At 47.5% G+C, this 18,158-nt stretch overlaps 1 protein-coding gene across 1 annotated transcript; it reads right to left on the reverse strand.

Moving 5' to 3' along the window:
- Window positions 1-3,451: 3,451 nt before the first annotated feature.
- LOC120910651 (zinc finger protein OZF-like) lies at window positions 3,452-17,833 on the reverse strand. Its single transcript, XM_040322406.1, has 4 exons — window positions 17,753-17,833; window positions 14,141-14,870; window positions 5,724-6,126; window positions 3,452-3,569 (listed from the first exon to the last, which is right to left on the reverse strand). The coding sequence occupies exons 1-4, from the start codon at window positions 17,831-17,833 to the stop codon at window positions 3,452-3,454; spliced, it is 1,332 nt and encodes a 443-aa protein (XP_040178340.1).
- Window positions 17,834-18,158: the final 325 nt, after the last annotated feature.

Below are 18,158 nucleotides of genomic sequence, written 5' to 3' on the forward strand. Positions count from 1 at the left end.
CCACCCGGGGCATGGAGAAAGATGGCAGATTGCCTCTGGGGGAGGCCTGCCTACTCCCAACTCCTGCAGTCCGGCTCCTCTCTCGAGTACACGCACAAAAAATACACTTTAAAAAAAAAAAAATGTTTTTTTGTACCCTTTGAATTTGACGCCGGGCTCCGCCCCCATGCGTTGCGAAGCTCGGATACAGCGGGAGGACATCGCAGGATCCTGGTGTCAAGCAAAGTACGCTGTACCAGGATTCTGCAATGCAATTTCCGAGTGTGGCTCGGGGGTTAACGCTAATGGTACTTAAATTGAACCTCCAAGCCACACTTGAAAATACCACCAGGAAGGTTAAAGCGGAGGTCCACCCTTTTTATATACTTAACAGAAATGGCTGTTACTAGGCAGATCGTCCTAATCTGCCTGTTCCTCGTCCGCGGTGGTCTTCTTTCTTCTCCTCCTCACAATGCCTCCTGGGAAATAGGGAGCGGTGTCTTATGGGACCTTGTGTATTTCCCAGGAGACATCCGCCCATTCACATAGCGCCACGCGGCTCGCGCAGTAGGGAACCGGGAAGTGACGCCGCAACGCTTCACTTCCTGATTCCCTCACCGAGGATGGCAGCGGGGCAGCCGAGACCCGAGCGATTGCTCAGCTTCGGCTGACGACATCGCGGGCACCCTGGACAGGTAAGTGTCCTTATTAAAAGTCAGCAGCTACAGTGTTTGTAGCTGCTGACCTTAAATTATTATTTTTTTTTAATGCCAGACCTCCGCTTTAAGCATAAAACAGTAAGAATTTGTCACTGCTGGGCGAATGATTGTGACATTCATCCAACTTATTTTTTATAAATAAACCCCTAAATGTCTGTGAAATCTTTCACCACAAAGTACTCAGCCAATGAAAGGTAATGACTTAATTTTTATTTTAAAAGCCCTAAAGGGACACTTTTTAAGTGGTGGGGTTAACGTGTTTCGTCCTGGAAGACGACTTGAGAAAGCAGACCTCTTGCAAGAGAATAATGGACCTCTAAGTCTCCATACCACAAAATGTCCTCAGCCAATGAGAGGTAATTACTAAATTTTTATCTTAAAAGCCCTAGAGGACCGCCTTTTAAGTGGTGGGGTTAACGTGTTTCGTCCTGGGAGACGACTTGAGAAAACAGACCTCTTGCAAGAGAATAATAGACCTCCAAGCCTCCATACCACAAAATGTACTCAGCCAATGAGAGTTAATGACTCCATTTTTATTTTTCTCCGGCTATCAATGGCCAACACGGTACAACACTTCATCCATGTCTTTGGTGATCTCTGATCTCCTTATGAAGTGTTTCTTACATGATGAAGATCAGCCATGAAGTATATCTGAGGTGTATATCAGGGTGTGCTTCTTCCCCACATGTCCAGCAACATTCATATACCAGACATTTCCCGCACTCACTAATACACCTCGAGGGTTGTTTTGAGAAAGGGTCCCACAGGGACAACATTACAACAGTATAACAAAAGAACAGAACAAAAATCCAGAAAATGAGTTACAGTATAATTGTCATACAGAGTATACCATTAGCTTACATTTGATGGGGAAGGGATCACCGCTCTAGGTGGATGTGAGGAAATGGATCACCGCTCCAGGTGGATGTGTGGAAATGGATCACCACTCCAGGTGGATGTACGGAAATGGATCACCGCTCCAGGTGGATGTGTGGAAATGGATCACCACTCCAGGTGGATGTACGGAAATGGATCACCGCTCCAGGTGGATGTACGGAAATGGATCACCGCTCCAGGTGGATGTGTGGAAATGGATCACCGCTCCAGGTGGATGTGTGGAAATGGCACTCTCCTCAAGGTGGAAGCATCAGGTGCAGGCTAAGCATATAGCAATTAGAAGAGGGAAGGTCTGGACAGCCGCACTCCAATAAAAACGCCTTTATTGTGCAAAATAACAAAAATACAAACCACAGCAGGGAACAGGCACAATAAACACTTTTTTTTTTTTTTGGAGTGCGGCTGTCCAGACCTTCCCTCTTCTAATAGCTTACATTTTATGGTGATATAGGGGCATGGGCGTCTGCAGGTAGGGGCAAGGGGGGGTCAAATGCCCCCCCCCCTGGAATCAGGGATCGGCACATTCAGCACAGTGGCTTTACTATGAGGGTGTGGGCAGCCAGCGGGGTGTTATACCACTCAAGGTGCTGTCAAGCCCCTCCATCACTTTAGTGTGACTGCGGGCTCTTTTCCCTGCTCAGTCCAGCAGAGAACTCGATGGCGCTGTATCAGGAGAAAGGCGAGCTGCGGGCTGTCAGATGTTTCCTCCGCTCGCCTCCCCTTTCTACTGTCAGGGAGAAGAGACGGCGGCTCTCACCAGGCTCCCCGCCAAGCTTCCTGCCCGCTCCGTTGCTTCCCCATTGGCCATAAATGAGGGCCAATCAAAGGAGACTAGGAGAGGAGAGCATCATGGTACATGTACTCCTAAAGATTGGCGCCCCCATTTTCCACAGGAAGGAGACTACAGCTCGATCAAGAGAGAGGTTGAGAGACTGCAGCCTGGAAAAAAGCTGAGGGAGAGAGTGCTATAGGACAAAGAAAGAGGCGTGTGCTGGCCGAAAGCCAGAGAGAGAGCCACGCTACCCAGCGCCACCAGAGAGAGAGAGAGACACGCTACCCAGCGCCACCAGAGAGAGAGACACGCTACCCAGCGCCACCAGAGAGAGAGACACGCTACCCAGCGCCACCAGAGAGAGACACGTTACCCAGCACCACCAGAGAGAGAGACACGCTACCCAGCACCACCAGAGAGAGAGACACGCTACCTAGCGCCACCAGAGAAAGAGAGCTATGCTACCCAGCACCACCAGAGAGAGAGAGAGACGCACTACCCAGCACCACCAGAAAGAGAGCCACGCTGCCCAGTGTCACCAGAGAGAGAGAGCCACACTACCCAGCACCACCAGAAAAGAGCCACGCTACCCAGCACTGCCAGACAGAGAGCCACGCTGCCCAGCACTGCCAGAGAGAGAGAGCTACGCTACCCAGCGTCACCAGAGAGACACGATACCCAGAGCCACTAGAGAGAGACACACTACCCAGTGTCACCAGAGAGAGAAAGACTGAGCCACTGCCAGGGTACAGACATGCTACATAGAATCGCCCACGGGAACCCAGAGTGAGCGATCGTCTAGCCAGAGGGATTACAGCTGTAGTTTTGCTGGGTCTGGTAAGAGGGCCTGTCGAGCATTATCCATTACTTATCCTAGGGACTGTACTACGTCTGCAGTCTCTGATCATGATAATGTGATGATGACATTGTTAAAAAGGGGGCGGCGCATGGGTGACCCTAAAATGATACCCCCCTGAAAAAAGTTCTGCGGACGCCCATGTATAGGGGATGAGAGTACAGTAGATGCATAGTTAGTATTGATGACCAGATAGTAATAACTTGGGCCTTTTCTGGACGTCGCCCATTACCATGTGATGTACCACTTATGCATCTGATCTGTGAGGTGATTCTGTATTCCGAAGTGTAAATTGTGTGCACCCTGTTGCTCCCGGAACCCAATCTCTTTCCACTTTCCAACTGTTCTGGGATAAAAAAGGTATAAAAAGAGTAAGTAGCCTAGAGGGCGGCTAGTGAAAATTAGACAAGATAGGGGGAAGAGACTGAGGGAAGTGGAGAAAAGCTAAAGAGGGGAGGGGTGGTGGAAGAGGTATTTCCACGAACATGGGTCCAGGGGCCATCTTAGTTAGCTAAATTCCCGAGGTTGAGATTCCTGATCCGTCCTGCCGGACAATGGCAGTAAAGTACAATTTAGGGGTCGGGATTACTCCCTCGGAGGGCCTGGATCTCATCTGAGTATATGAAAAGATTCCAGAGCGTCCACGTTTTGGAGTATAATTCCTGTCTATGTCAGGTTGATAGTATAAAGCCCCGTAACACACGGTCGGAATTCCCAACAGAAAAAGTCAGAAGGGAGCTTTTGGTCGGGAATGCTCCATCTGACTTTTTCCTGTGGGAATTCCCGCCAGCAAAAGATTGAGAGCGGGTTCTCAATTTTCCCGACAAAAAAAATTCCTATCTGCAAAATCCAATCGTCTGTATGCTTTTTCGACGTGCAAAAAAACACACATGCTCGGAAACAATTCGACGCATGCTCGGAAGCATTAAACGTATTTTTCTCGCCTCATCGTAGTGTTGTACGTCACCACGTTCTTAACGCTTGAAAGTTCGGAGAACTTTTGTGTGACCGTGTGTATGCAAGCCAAGCTTGAGCGGAAGTCCGTCGGAAAAACCATCCAAGTTTTTTCCGACGGAAAATCAGTTTGTGTGTATGCGGCATTGCATTTTCCATCTGTTTCATGTCTTCCACCATCCTAATCCACATGTCAGTTTGTTTATTTTCTAATGAATTTAACATTTTCAGAACTATCTGAATCGGTCGAAAAACAATTGACCGAATATTGAAGAATAGCTGGTTGTTAAGGAGCAGGCCAGGAAGCCAGCCGCCACTTCCCTAACAACCGATGACTTATCAGCTGTCATTGGTAAAACCTGCTGACAGCTGATAAGTCAACAAAAAGATGCACAAATTCAGAAAAAAAAAAGCGTGGGGGTCCCCCCCATCCAGGCCCTTCAGGTCCGGACTCCTACGCAGTTTTTTTTCCTGCATTTCGCATTGCCGGCATTCCTTTGTTTACATTTTAACGTGGAAACCCGCTGACAGCCGATGGGTCATCTGTCGTTAAGGACGTGCTGGCCGGATTTCCAGCCCACTGCTTAAAGCGGGAGTTCACCCATTTAAGTATTTTTTTCTCTTCTCCCCTTAGATGTATGCTCGTTTTGTCTAGGGGAATCGGCTAGCTGTTTTAAAATATGAGCCGTACTTACCCGTTTTCGAGATGCATCTTCTCCGTCGCTTCCGGGTATGGGTCTTCGGGAGCGGGCGTTCCTTCTTGACTGACAGTCTTCCGAGAGGCTTCGGACGGTCGCATCCATCGCGTCACTAGTAGCCGAACGTCGGTGCGGCTCTATATTGTGCCTGCGCACCGACGTTCGGCTTCTTTCGGAAAATCGTGACGCGATGGATGCGACCGTCGGATGCCTCTCGGAAGACTGTCAATCAAAATAGGAACGCCCAGTCCCGCAGCCCATACCCGGAAGCGACGGAGAAGATGCATCTCGTAAACGGTAAGTACGACTCATATTTTAAAACAACTAGCCGATTCCCCTAGACAAAACGAGCAGGAATCTAAGGGGAAAAATAGTTATGTATGGGTGAACCTCCGCTTTAACAACCAGCTATTCATCACACAGAATGAGGATGAGTGGATCATTTTTCAATCGATGCGAATTCGAATCGTTCCAAAATATGTGGAATTTGATAGAAAACGAATAAAACAAAGCTTAACGAATTTCAAGGAAATGTATTACTATTGTCGTTTGGCGATATAGATACATCATAAAAAATTTGTTCCAATGATCTAGTCCAGTGATGGCTATCCTTGGCACCCTAGATGTTTTGGAACTACATTTTCCATGATGCTCATGCACTTGGCAGTGTAGAGGAGCATCATGGGAAATGTAGTTCCAAAACCACCGAGATGCCAAGGATCGACATCACTGGTCTACTGGGACCCCTGATGCACAGGAAGACAAAACGTCAGTGACAATTCCCTCACTCAGAACAGGAATGTGGCTTTCCCCCCGTATGAGATCTCTGATGTTTGTAAAAACTGAACTCCTGTGAAAAACATTTTCCGCACTCAGAACAGGAAAAAGGCTTCTCCCCCGTGTGCAATCTCTGATGTCTGTAAAGATTGTACTTCTGTGTAAAACATTTCCCACACTCAGGACAGGAATACGGCTTCTCTCCTATGTGCAATCTCAGATGTTTGTTAAGAGTGGACCTTTCTGAAAAACGTTTCCCACACTCAGGACAGGAATACGGCTTCTCCCCCGTGTGAGATCTCTGATGTGTCACAAGGTCTGCATTTTTTCTAAAACGTTTCCCGCACTCAAAACAGACATGTGGCTTCTCCCCCGTGTGCATTTTTTGATGCGCGTAAAGATTGGACGTTCTTGAAAAACTTTTTCCGCACTCAAGACAGAAATACGGCCTTTCACCTGTATGAGTCCTTTGATGTCTGTAAAGATCGCACTTCTGGGAAAAACATCTCCCGCACTCAGAACAGGAATTCGGCATCTCAACCTTGTGAGACTTCTGATGTTTGAACAGGGAAGCTTCATAAATAAAACTTTTCTTGCACTCCTGACAGGAAAAGGTCTTCTTATTGGAAAATGGCTTCTCATTTTTGTGAGATATTTTATGCTTATCAACTCCAGATTTTAAACTGAAACACTTCCCGCACTCAGTACAGGGAAACCTCTTATCTGTTGGAAGGATGGCACCGTCCCTCACAGTCTGAGGTTCCTCAGGATAAGAGGAATACGATGGTCCGGCACCGTCCCGCACAGTCTGAGGTTCCTCAGGATAAGAGGAATACGATGGTCCGGCACCGTCCCTCACAGTCTGAGATTCCTCAGGATAAGAGGAATACGATGGTCCGGCACCGTCCCTCACAGTCTGAGGTTCCTCAGGATAAGAGGAATACGATGGTCCGGCACCGTCCCGCACAGTCTGAGGTTCCTCAGGATAAGAGGAATACGATGGTCCGGCACCGTCCCGCACAGTCTGAGGTTCCTCAGGGTAAGAGGAATACGATGGTCCGGCACCGTCCCGCACAGTCTGAGGTTCCTCAGGATAAGAGGAATACGATGGTCCGGCACCGTCCCTCACAGTCTGAGGTTCCTCAGGACATCTCTCTGGTGGGTTCCCATTACTGGATCCATCTGTAGGAAACACACACACTGACTGAATACATTGTTTCTATGTGTTTATCAGATGATGGGGGATCTAGGTGGAGCCTCCGTACTGCTCTCTCCTTTACAATAAAGTCTCCTCTTACCCGGTGATGTGAGGGGCGGCTGATTGTCCATCATGACGTCCTTGTAGAGATCCTTGTGTCCTTCTAAATACTCCCACTCCTCCATGGAGAAATAGACAGTGACATCCTGACACCTTATAGGAACCTGACACACACAATGATACAGTCACCATCCAGACACACCCCTTGTCTGTTACTGGATAATGCCCCAGAATCCTCCTCACCTCTCCTGTCAGCAGCTCCATCATCTTCTTGGTGACTTCTAGAATCTTTTCCATGTTGTGTCTCTCAGGTTTTAGGGAGTCACATGGAGGCACTGTGATGGTCATATGATCACCTGACTTCACAAGAGGAAATCTCTGTATTGGAGAACCAATAGGAATATCATGTTAGAATCCCAGAATCCTCCTCACCTCTCTGGTCAGGTCTGTGTATTATTAATAGAGATAAGAGTGATGTCATGTGACCTCCCAGAATCCTCCTCACCTCTCCGGTCAGGTCTGTGTTTTATTAATAGAGATAAGAGTGATGTCATGTGACCTCCCAGAATCCTCCTCACCTCTCCGGTCAGGTCTGTATTATTAATAGAGATAAGAATGATGTCATGTGACCTCCCAGAATCCTCCTCACCTCTCCGGTCAGGTCTGTGTTTTATTAATAGAGATAAGAGTGATGTCATGTGACCTCCCAGAATCCTCCTCACCTCTCCGGTCAGGTCTGTGTATTATTAATAGAGATAAGAGTGATGTCATGTGACCTCCCAGAATCCTCCTCACCTCTCCGGTCAGCAGGTAGATGATTTCCAGGGTGAGGTTTAGTATCTTCTCAGTCATGTGACTCCGGTCTTCCTCCATCCTCATGGATGTGATCATGTGATCTATGCGTTTTTCTCTGTAGAGGGATAGTGGAGAACAATATTTTTTGTACAATATTAGGTTGGGGATATGAGGGGGTTAATAGTTGGAATGCCCCCAGTGGGGTGTTGCACATGTAGAGGTCTATACATCAGATTAAAAACAGGGACAATTGAGAAGAGAAGGACAAAGAAATTTGGTTAAAATTTTAGGTCAATGATGTTACGAACATTCCTGCCGCTTTGTGTACTTACAGCTGTAGGGATGGGAATTAGGTGGCCACAACTTATTGGGTGTGAAATCAAGTTTGGATGAAAGGTGGCTTATCTCATCCCTCGTTACAAGAGACTGCTGAGGTGAGAAGGAGACATCTCCAAAATGGAAAAAAATGTTCCGACCCGCAAGTGGGGGAATGTTCTGCCCCTGAAGGGGTTAATCTATGTCTCCACACTATATATGTGTGTATCATCATCTGCTGGAGATAAAAGACGTCACAGTGACTATTAAGGAGGACCTCAGGCGTGTTCGCAAACCGCACGTGCAAAGCGCTAATCGCAGGCAGTGAGACATTTTCCTGATTCGGCTGCAGAGATTGAGTAATGTCTTACTGCCTGTGATTAGCGCTCTGCAGTTCCGACTTCCTGGCATGCTTTACACGTGCGGGTTGCGAACATGCTTGAGGTCCTCCCTAATGATTATGAAGGAAGAGGACGGACATGACCGGGGTTACTGGGTGTAAATAAAAAATAAAATCTTAATACCTCATCTGCTATCACTTCCAGCAATGTCTCCTCTCTACTTCCTCCCGACTCACCTCTCACCCGGGACTTCCTGTCTGTGCCTGACATTACTTCCTGTCTTCCATAGAGACTTCCTGTCTGTGTATAAGTGAGATCACCACCTTGTGGAGCTCAGGGGAACTGCAGCCCAGAGAAACGTCTCGCAGTGTGAACACGGCCTTGTGCTGGGTGTGTGTGTATATCCTTATAGATGGGTCATCTCCACTCCCACCAAGGGGGAGAGAAATATATTACAGGCTAGTCGAGCCTTTCTCAGCCAGGGTTCCTCCAAAGGTTTCTAGGGGTTCCTTGAGCAATGGACAATTTCTGTCTCTCAGTAACAACTGACATCATGTCTGGGAGGCCAACAAGAGGAGACAGACATTCCCATGGCAATGTGAGGGACCCAGGAGCTAGGGTTGCCACCTCATCCCTTTAAAAAGGAACACATCTGAATTACACAGGTTCTGTGGCTGATTAAGGTGGTAATTAAACTCACTTGGTGCCTTATCTGCATTAAATTAGCCTCAGAATCTGTGTAATTCAGATGTGTTCCTTTTTAAAGGGATGAGGTGGCAACCCTACCAGGAGCGTATGTGTCCACAGGCATAGGTGGATATGGTCCATCCTCAGGCAGGGCATCATTTCCTCTGTTTAGTGATGTTGCCCATGCTATCCAACCACAGCATGCAGAGGAGGTGGTGGACTGGCTTACTAAACCATCTTCATCCTCTTAACAGAGACAAGCACGCAGTCCATTGCAGCTGCCAGAGTGGCGTATTCTGCCTCCTTGCCCACATCTACTCATGCCATAGCCCCAGCATTGTGCATGGAGGAGTCAGCTGAGTTACTGAGCACGTTGGCAAGAGCACCTGAAAGCCACACAAAAGGGATGCAATTCTTCTCTTCCTCACCTTTCATGTGTACCCCTGCTATATCTCATGACCTCTCAGCAGTCTCCACTGACAGGGATGATGGTATAGCAAAGAGTGTCACAGGTCCTTGTAACACGTCTGCCAGCAGCACACCACTGGCTGTACCTAGAGTATAGCAGGCACATTTCTCTGCCCCAGCTGCTGCAGCAAAAAAAAAAAAAAGTAACTTCCACCCACATGCCAAAGCGTCTAAATTCCAGCTTATCCAAATTGCTGGCTTTACAACTCATGCCTTTCCATCTGACGGATTCTATTCATTCCGTGAATTTGCAGAATGTGCATGTAACAGGAGTGACTTTTGGGCACAGATTGAGCCAGGAAATAAAGAGACATATATTGGATTGTTTTAACATGGACAGTAATCTACAATATATTCTTTAATGTCTGTAAAGAATATTCTGACCCTACCGGTCAATAATGACCCTTTTCAATGATTAGCCCTGGCCAGTGAGTTGTTAATTGAGTCAGGCTTCTGGAAGGCCTTTCATTGTGTGCTATTGATGATAGATGTGTTGTGACTCTAATGCCGCGTACACATGGTCGTTTTCTGCGATGTAAAAAAACGACGTTTTTAAAAACGTCAATTTAATTGACCGTGTGTGGGAGAAAACGACGTTTTATGTCTTCTGAAAAACGACCAAAAAAAATTGAAGCATGCTTCAATTTTATGTGTCGTTTTTCAAAACGTCGTTTTTGACTTCACAGAAATTGACCGTGTGTGGCAAAAAACGACGTTTCAAACGACGTTTTTACACCCGCGCATGCCCAGAAGCTAGTTATGAAGCGAGCTTCAATGGAAAAACGTGGTGAACGTAACCTCGCTTTGCTAGAGCACTGTGAAAAAACGATGGTGTGTAGGCAACATCGTTTTTGAAAAGTGTCGTTTTAAAAACGTTTGTTTTTTACTTCACAGAAAACGACCGTGTGTACGCGGCATAAAGGTCAGACGTCTGTGCAATGTGTATTCTGCAGGTGAATGACTTATTGTCGGAGACGTAACGTCTGGGGGATAATTAACTCCTCTATGTAATTATCTAAAAGAATGTGATTGAAGCTCATCGTGTGATGTATGGGTGGGGTGTGGTTTTGTTCCTTTGAGTACTGCAACATGCTGTAACTGCTTAAAAGCTGAGAGTTAACCATTAAAGTTGTCTTTCATTTGAAACCAGAAGAGAGCCGTGTGTCTCGTGTCTGGGGGGAATTCTTATGAGTCGTGTTCGTTTGCCGGATTGTGGAGTGTCGATAAGCTGTCTTGGGTGGAATGGAATATCATGAACGGATTTAACCCCTGTCCCATTTGGGGTCCTGTTACAGTGGTGGCTAGCAGTGGGATAATTCCATCGTTTAAAGGACAGCTACAAGGACTACTGGAGAACCGTGGCAGACCGGCCAGCAACCATAAGAAGATGGACGTGATCACAGAACTTGTCCAAATGGATGGAGCTGAAAGACCCAACTTAACGGAAAGGCCCAGCGTAACAGACAGGACCCCGGAGGAGGCAAGTTTTGATCGGGCTGTCAAATTAAGACTGGCACACTATGGTCCTAACCCTCCACCGGAGATCATAGACCGAGTTATATCTTCTGTGGACGCAAATTGGCTACGGCAGAGAGGTTCTGCAGCAGCAGAAGTCACAGCAGCACCAACTGAAAGGAGAAAGATACATTTTGCTGATTTTAAGAACTTCATTTAAACTGAAGGGGAGATTGATAGGTACCTTGCTGATTTTGAACGGCAATGTGCCCTACACCGGGTGACCACAGAGGAATAGGTTACAATTTTGTCTGGGAAATTGTCCGGCCGGGCCAGTGAAGCGTTCAGGGCCATCCCAGACGAGGATATTATGAACTATGGACTGGTAAAAGAAGCACTTTTGGCCAGGTATGCCGTCACACCAGAGGCATACCGGAGGCGGTTCCGAGAGACGAGCAAGCAGACTGGAGACTCGTATATCGAGTGGGCATGCCGCCTACACCGCACTGCATCTCACTGGGTCAATGGATGCCAAGCAGAATCCGGGGAAGAGGTGCTGCAGGTGTTCCTGCTGGAGCACTTCTTTGACAAACTGTCCCGGGAAGTCAGAGTGGGTCCGGGACAGAAACCCTTTCTCCTTGTCTGAAGCAGCTCGACTGGCGGACGAATACACAGATGCCCGCAAACTGGACAACTCTGTGGTCAAGACAACAGCTCGGGTGGATTATCGATCAGCGGCTCCCACGCCGGCTATTGCCTACAAACCCCAGTTGGACCGTCCTACAACACCACCTCCAGCGGCCACTTATCCTCAGCAGCCCAGGTTCAACTCCCAGGACTACTCACAGCCCATCAGGTGTTTTGGGTGTAAACAGCTAGGACACAGAAAGCTAGACTGTCCATTGAATCCACCCAGGCAGTCACAGTCATGGAGACAGCCAGAAAAGGGGAACCCCCGCACACCCATGCCTGCGGCCCACTGTGTTGAGGAGGAAGAACATTGGGGCGTTCTGCACGAGGCAGATCCGATACAAGCAGCTAACCAGGACAACAGGCAGCAACACAGGCAGACGGTCTGGGTCAATGGAAAGGTAGCCAATGGGCTACGCGATACTGGGGCCACGATGACACTGCTACAGAAGAAACTCATCCCAGAGAGCCAGCACACCGGAGACACTGTAGCCGTAAGAGTAGCGGGAGGCACCGTCTTCTGGCTACCCGTTGCCCGGGTTCACCTGGATTGGGGGGTTGGTTCGGGACATGTGAATGTGGGGGTGATGAAGGATTTGCCAGCAGATGTACTACTGGGGAATGATTTGGCCCCCCTTGTTTCTGCGTACACCCCGATGTGCCCCGCTGAAGCCCACACAGTGACTACCTGTGCCCCGACCCGCGTTGCTGGAACCAACTGGCTTGCTGCTGAGACCCGGGTAAGACTACCTTCCCCGACATGTACTGTAGATCCGGCACAATATCACAGTCTAAAATGGGAATGTGACAAGTTGGCCAGTGAGAAATCAGCGATGCAACAACACTACGTCATGCATTATGAGATGTCCAGTGGCTTGAACAATGCACAAACAGGCTGAAATTGTCAAAAGATTAAATGGAATTTGCGTGCAGGTGGTGCCTTATCTGTCCCAAGAGCATCAGCAACAGGTTTTGGGAGCCATTGAGAGAGCAAAGCAAGTGACTGTTCCAGAACTGAATTCCATTATTCACCTTCACCATCAGCTACCGACCTGGTAAACCAAATGGCAATGCTGATGGGTTATCCCGGCAAACAGGTGCACGTCATTGCATTTTTTTTTACAGCAAAGCCAATTCTTGCATTCATCAAGAGTACCTCTACAGGGTTACGGTGTGAAGGCGCCACCAACACCCAAAGCCAAATTTTTCCGCACTTATTACTTCTTTCCAAAGTCTGTGAAGCAGACACCAGAACTTATCCCCAAAATCTCTAATCTTGTTCCCAGTGCACTACATTGTGGCCTCGTCATACAGACTGGCTTCCCAAACCGTTGCTTACGAAATAAAGAAAGCTTGCACGGAAAATGTCATTTTTGCTGCAGAAGGTTCTATACATGGTACAGATGTGCCACTTTACAGGCAGACCAATGGAACCCCCAAGAACTATATTTAAATACATTTTTTATTTTTTTCACTTTAAGCATCATTTAATCACTGCTCATTTGAAAATTATCTTTTTTATTTTTTTTACTTTTTTTGCATTGATACCATTTGTATGCCCAATAACTTGCATATAAGCCTTCAAAATGAACACTTTAGATTTTTTTCAGTTCGGGCTCAATAGACTTTAATAGGGGCTACTGGATATTTCTGTAATAAGCAAAAAAAAAAAAAAAACAGTGATGCCTCGTACACACGATCGGTTTTCCCGGCCGACTTTTTACCGCCGGGAAAACCGAGAACCTGATCGGCAGCGACCCCGCCCCCCCCCCCCCCTACACAGGAAAACTGCCATGAGAGCTTTGGCCGGGAATCGCGGCCGTGTGTATGCTCCACTGCAGCCTTTCCCCATAGAAACACTGCTGAGAAAAATACCGCCGGCAATCCCGGCAGGAAAATAGAAGACATGCTTTCATTTTTTCTGCTGGGATTCCTGGCAGTTTTCCCATCGGGAAAACTGCCATGGAGCATACACACGGACAGTTTTCCCAGCCAAAAGCTGTCCTGGCAGTTTTCCTGCCAGGAAAACCTATTGTGTGTACGATGCATAAGAATTTGTAACGACTGGGCGAATGATTGTGATACTCGTTCAAAATATTTTTTTATAAATAACCCCCTAAATGTTTACAAGAACCTCCACCACAAAATGTACTCAGCCAATGAGAGGGAATGACTCCATTTTTATTTTTCTCCTGCTATCAATGGCCAACACGGTACAACACTTCATCCATGTCTTTGGTGATCTCTGATATCCTTATGAAGTGTTTCTTACATGATGAAGATCAGCCATGGAGTATATCTGAGGTGCTTCTTCCCCACATGTCCAGCAACATTCACATACAAGACATTTCCCGCACTCACTAATACACCTCGAGGGTTGTGTGGGATCCCTGATGTACAGGAAGACAGGACTTCAGTGAGGAACATTTCCCTCACTCAGGACAGGAAAGTGGCTTCTTCCTCGTGTGCAATCTCTGATGTTTGTAAACACTGGACTTATCCGAAAAACATTTCCCGCACTCAGGACAGGAATACGGCTTCTCCCCCGTGTGCAATCTCTGATGTCTGTAAAGATTGGACTTCTCGGAAAAACATTTCCCACACTCTGGACAGGAATGCGGCTTCTCACCCGTGTGAGACCTCTGATGGCTATAAAGATGAGACTTCTCTGAAAAACATTTACCGCACTCAAGACAGGAAAGTGGCTTCACTCCCGTGTGAGATCTCTGATGGCTATAAAGATGAGATTTGTCTGAAAAACATTTCCCGCACTCAAGACAGGAATACGGTTTCTCCCCCGTGTGCCATCTCTGATGCTTGTAAAGACCGGATGTCCTGGAGAAACATTTTCCGCACTCAGTACAGATATATGGTTTCTCCCCTGTATGCGTTCTCTGATGTCTGTAAAGATCATGCTTCTGTAAAAAACTTTTCTTGCACACAGGGCAGGAATTTGGCTTCTCACCCGTGTGAGATTTCTGATGTCTGTCGAAATTGGCCTTGTGCGAAAAACTTTTCTCGCACTCAGAACAGGAATACGGCTTCTCACCCGTGTGAGATCTCCGATGTTTGAATAGGGAGGAGTTATGAAGAAAAGTTTTCTCACACTCGGGACAGGAATAGGTCTTCCTATCCAAGTGCAAAATCTGATGTCTATAAAGACGAGACTTCTCTGAAAAACATTTCCCGCACTCAGGACAGGAAAAGCTCTCATCTGTTGGAAGGACAGCACCGTCCCGCACAGTCTGAGGTTCCTCAGGATAAGAGGAATACGATGGTCCGGCACCGTCCCGCACAGTCTGAGGTTCCTCAGGATAGGAGGAATACGATGGTCCGGCACCGTCCCGCACAGTCTGAGGTTCCTCAGGATAAGAGGAATACGATGGTCTGGCACCGTCCCGCACAGTCTGAGGTTCCTCAGGATAAGAGGAATACGATGGTCCGGCACCATCCCGCACAGTCTGAGGTTCCTCAGGATAAGAGGAATACGATGGTCCGGCACTGTCCCGCACAGTCTGAAGTTCCTCGGGATAAGAGGAATACGATGGTCCGGCACCGTCCCGCACAGTCTGAGGTTCCTCAGGATAAGAGGAATACGATGGTCTGGCACCGTCCCGGACAGTCTGAGGTTCCTCAGGATAGGAGGAATACGATGGTCCGGCACCGTCCCTCACAGTCTGAGGTTCCTCAGGATAAGAGGAATACGATGGTCGGGCACCATCCCGCACAGCCTGAGGTTCCTCAGGATAAGAGGAATACGATGGTCCGGCACTGTCCCGCACAGTCTGAGGTTCCTCAGGATAAGAGGAATACGATGGTCCGGCACCGTCCCGCACAGTCTGAGGTTCCTCAGGATAAGAGGAATACGATGGTCCGGCACCGTCCCGCACAGTCTGAGGTTCCTCAGGATAAGAGGAATACGATGGTCCATCTACACTGTGTGGTGCCGGATGGACATTTGAGGTAGTCGGGTTTTCTCCTGGACTATACTGTGTGATGTCCTCATCTTCTACTTTACAGTCTGGAGACAAAGTGAGACAATCCTCTGAGGTTTTCCTCATCTCCCGTCCATCTACTAAAATAGAAACACAAATATTATTACTAGACATGAGCGGATTGGTTCCCCTAAACCAGGACTCCGCCCACATCAGGCAGCTTTGTCTCTGAGGATCTTACAATTCCCCCCTCAAGGTAACTAGTAAATGGCTCCTCTGATCTCCTACCAGATCATTTCTTTATTCATGGACCTTAGTCAGAGAGTGACGAAACAACGAGAACTGTCTTTTATAGGAGTGACAGTGATGAGGGGATTATAGGACGAGGGTCCCCACCCCCTCTATCACTCATTGCCATCTACCTCAGGCCCAGAAGCACGAGTTTATCAAGGCCTTGCACACGTTCATGTGAAACGTGCGACTCTTGTCCTCAATTTTAATTTGTGATGTAGCATTAGCAAGGGGCCTTGAGTTACACCCATCTCCTCCTAACATGCAAAATAGGGCCAGATCCATGCTTGAATAACATAAAACATTTTTAGTTGTCCCTCCCTCTGGGTAAGGTCCCTAGCAAGCCACAAAAGCCTCCGGTCACTAGGGGGCACTTACATGCAGCTTCAAAGTTATTTTTTTTACCAACAAGACAAAGAACATCTACCAAGTGGCATTGTTCTTGAGGGCCAATGACTGATTTTATGTTCCCTTGACTGAACTCTGCCGAAACCTGAGGAACCCAGGACTTTGTGATCAATTTTTATCCTTTATCTGTTTGTTGTTGTATTATTGTCTCTTTTCTGGTGTAATATCTTTTTCTGTACTTTTTTGTTTGTCTTTTATCACATAAAACGTTCACTTCTATCTATAAGCATATCTCTAATGCACTAAACCAGAACTTAAAGAATTTCCATCTCTTTGAAGAGTGATCCTACCAGGATGAAACTCAGTCATTAACTGAAACAGAAACAGCTGAGTAGGAGGCTTAAAACTGGGTGAGGAACAGCCAAACTCTGCTAATAAGGTAAGGTCACAGGTAATGTTGAGGAGCATAGACACAGTGGTCGGGTAACATTGAGAAGCATAGACACAGTGGTAGGGCAACATTGAGGAGTATGGACGCAGTGGTCAGCCAGCAGATGAAAAACACATCATCCTTACTTCCCTTCCACATCATAAGATGTCCAGCAGTGCCATCAGCACACAACTGGTGGAAACAAGTGGGACCCAGGTACCCCATCTACTGTCCAGGGGAGTCTGGAGAAAACCAGTGGGACCCAGGTACACCTATCTACTGTCCAAAGAAGTAAGGAGGAAACCAGTGGAACCCAGGTACCCCCTCATCTACTGTCCAGAAAAGTCCAAGGGAAACCAGTGGAACTGAGGTACACCCATCTACTGTCGGGAGAAGTCTGGAGGAAACCAGTAAGCCCAGGTACCCCCATTAATTATCCAGAGAAGTCCAGGGGAAACCAGTGGGACCCATGTACCCCCATCTACTGTCTGGAAAAGTCTGAAGGAAACCAGTAGGGAACAGGGAAACCAGTGGGACCCAGGTACTCTCATCTTCTGTACGGAGAAGTCTGGAGGAAACCAGTATGCCCAGGTACCCCCATCTACTGTCTGGAAAAGTCTGAAGAAAAACAGTAGGCCCAGGTACACCCATCTACTGTCGGGAGAAGTCTGGAGGAAACCGGTAGGCCCAGGTACACCCACCTACTGTCGGGAGAAGTCTGGAGGAAACCAGTTGGATCCAGGTACATCCAATCTACTTTCCATAGAAGTCTGGAAGTAACCAGTGGGACCCAGGTACCCCCATCTGCTATCCGGAGAAGTCTGGCCAGAAGTGGTCTTTGAGGAAGAATTAACGCCAAAAAGCCTCCGACATGGGAACAAGGCTAAGCGACCCAACTATGTAGAAAAACACAGAAACTGTGGGGCAAGAAAATGGAAGCAGGGGCTCTGGACTGAGCAGTCACAATGTGAAATATTTGGCTGTAACGAGGCAGATTGTTGGGGGAAGGGCTGGAGAGCAGTAAAATAATGAGTATCTGCAGCCAACTTTGAAGCATGGTGGAGGTTCCTTGCAAGTTTGGGGCTACATTGCTGCAAATGAATTTGGAGAATTGGCCAGGATCAATGGTGTCCTCAATGCTGAGGAATACAGGCAGATACATCTCCATCTTGCCATACCATCAGTGAGGCATGTGATTGGCCCAAAAATGCATTCTTCAGCAGGACAACTACCCCAATAATCCAGCCTGGGTGTAAACCTGGACTCTGCTCGCTCTGATACCTACCTGCAAGTCTACCTAGCAAAAGGCAAAGGGGGAGGGTGTTACCCCAAATTTTGATTGGATTAGGATTTCTCTTCATTTACTTTCCGTTTTGGTAATTGATAAAAAATAAACTATTAACACGTCGACGTCTAAAAGCGTCATTTACAGCATCACACCCGCCTGAGACTTTTGCACGGTAGCATATATTCTGTACAGTAGAGGACTTTAT

This window comes from Rana temporaria, chromosome 8, assembly GCF_905171775.1.
Source record: "Rana temporaria chromosome 8, aRanTem1.1, whole genome shotgun sequence".
Classification (NCBI taxonomy): Eukaryota; Metazoa; Chordata; class Amphibia; order Anura; family Ranidae; genus Rana; species Rana temporaria.

Coding starts and splice junctions, on each gene's coding strand:
- LOC120910651 (XM_040322406.1), bottom strand. CDS start 17,833: ATGGAGATGTATCTGCCTGTATTCCTCAGCATTGAGGACACCATTGAT. Junction 14,871..17,752: donor CCAAATTCATTTGCAGCAAT/GTAGCCCCAAAC, acceptor CCAACAGATGAG/AGCTTTTCCTGTCCTGAGTG. Junction 6,127..14,140: donor TAAGTCCAGTGTTTACAAAC/ATCAGAGATTGC, acceptor ATCTTTACAGAC/ATCAAAGGACTCATACAGGT.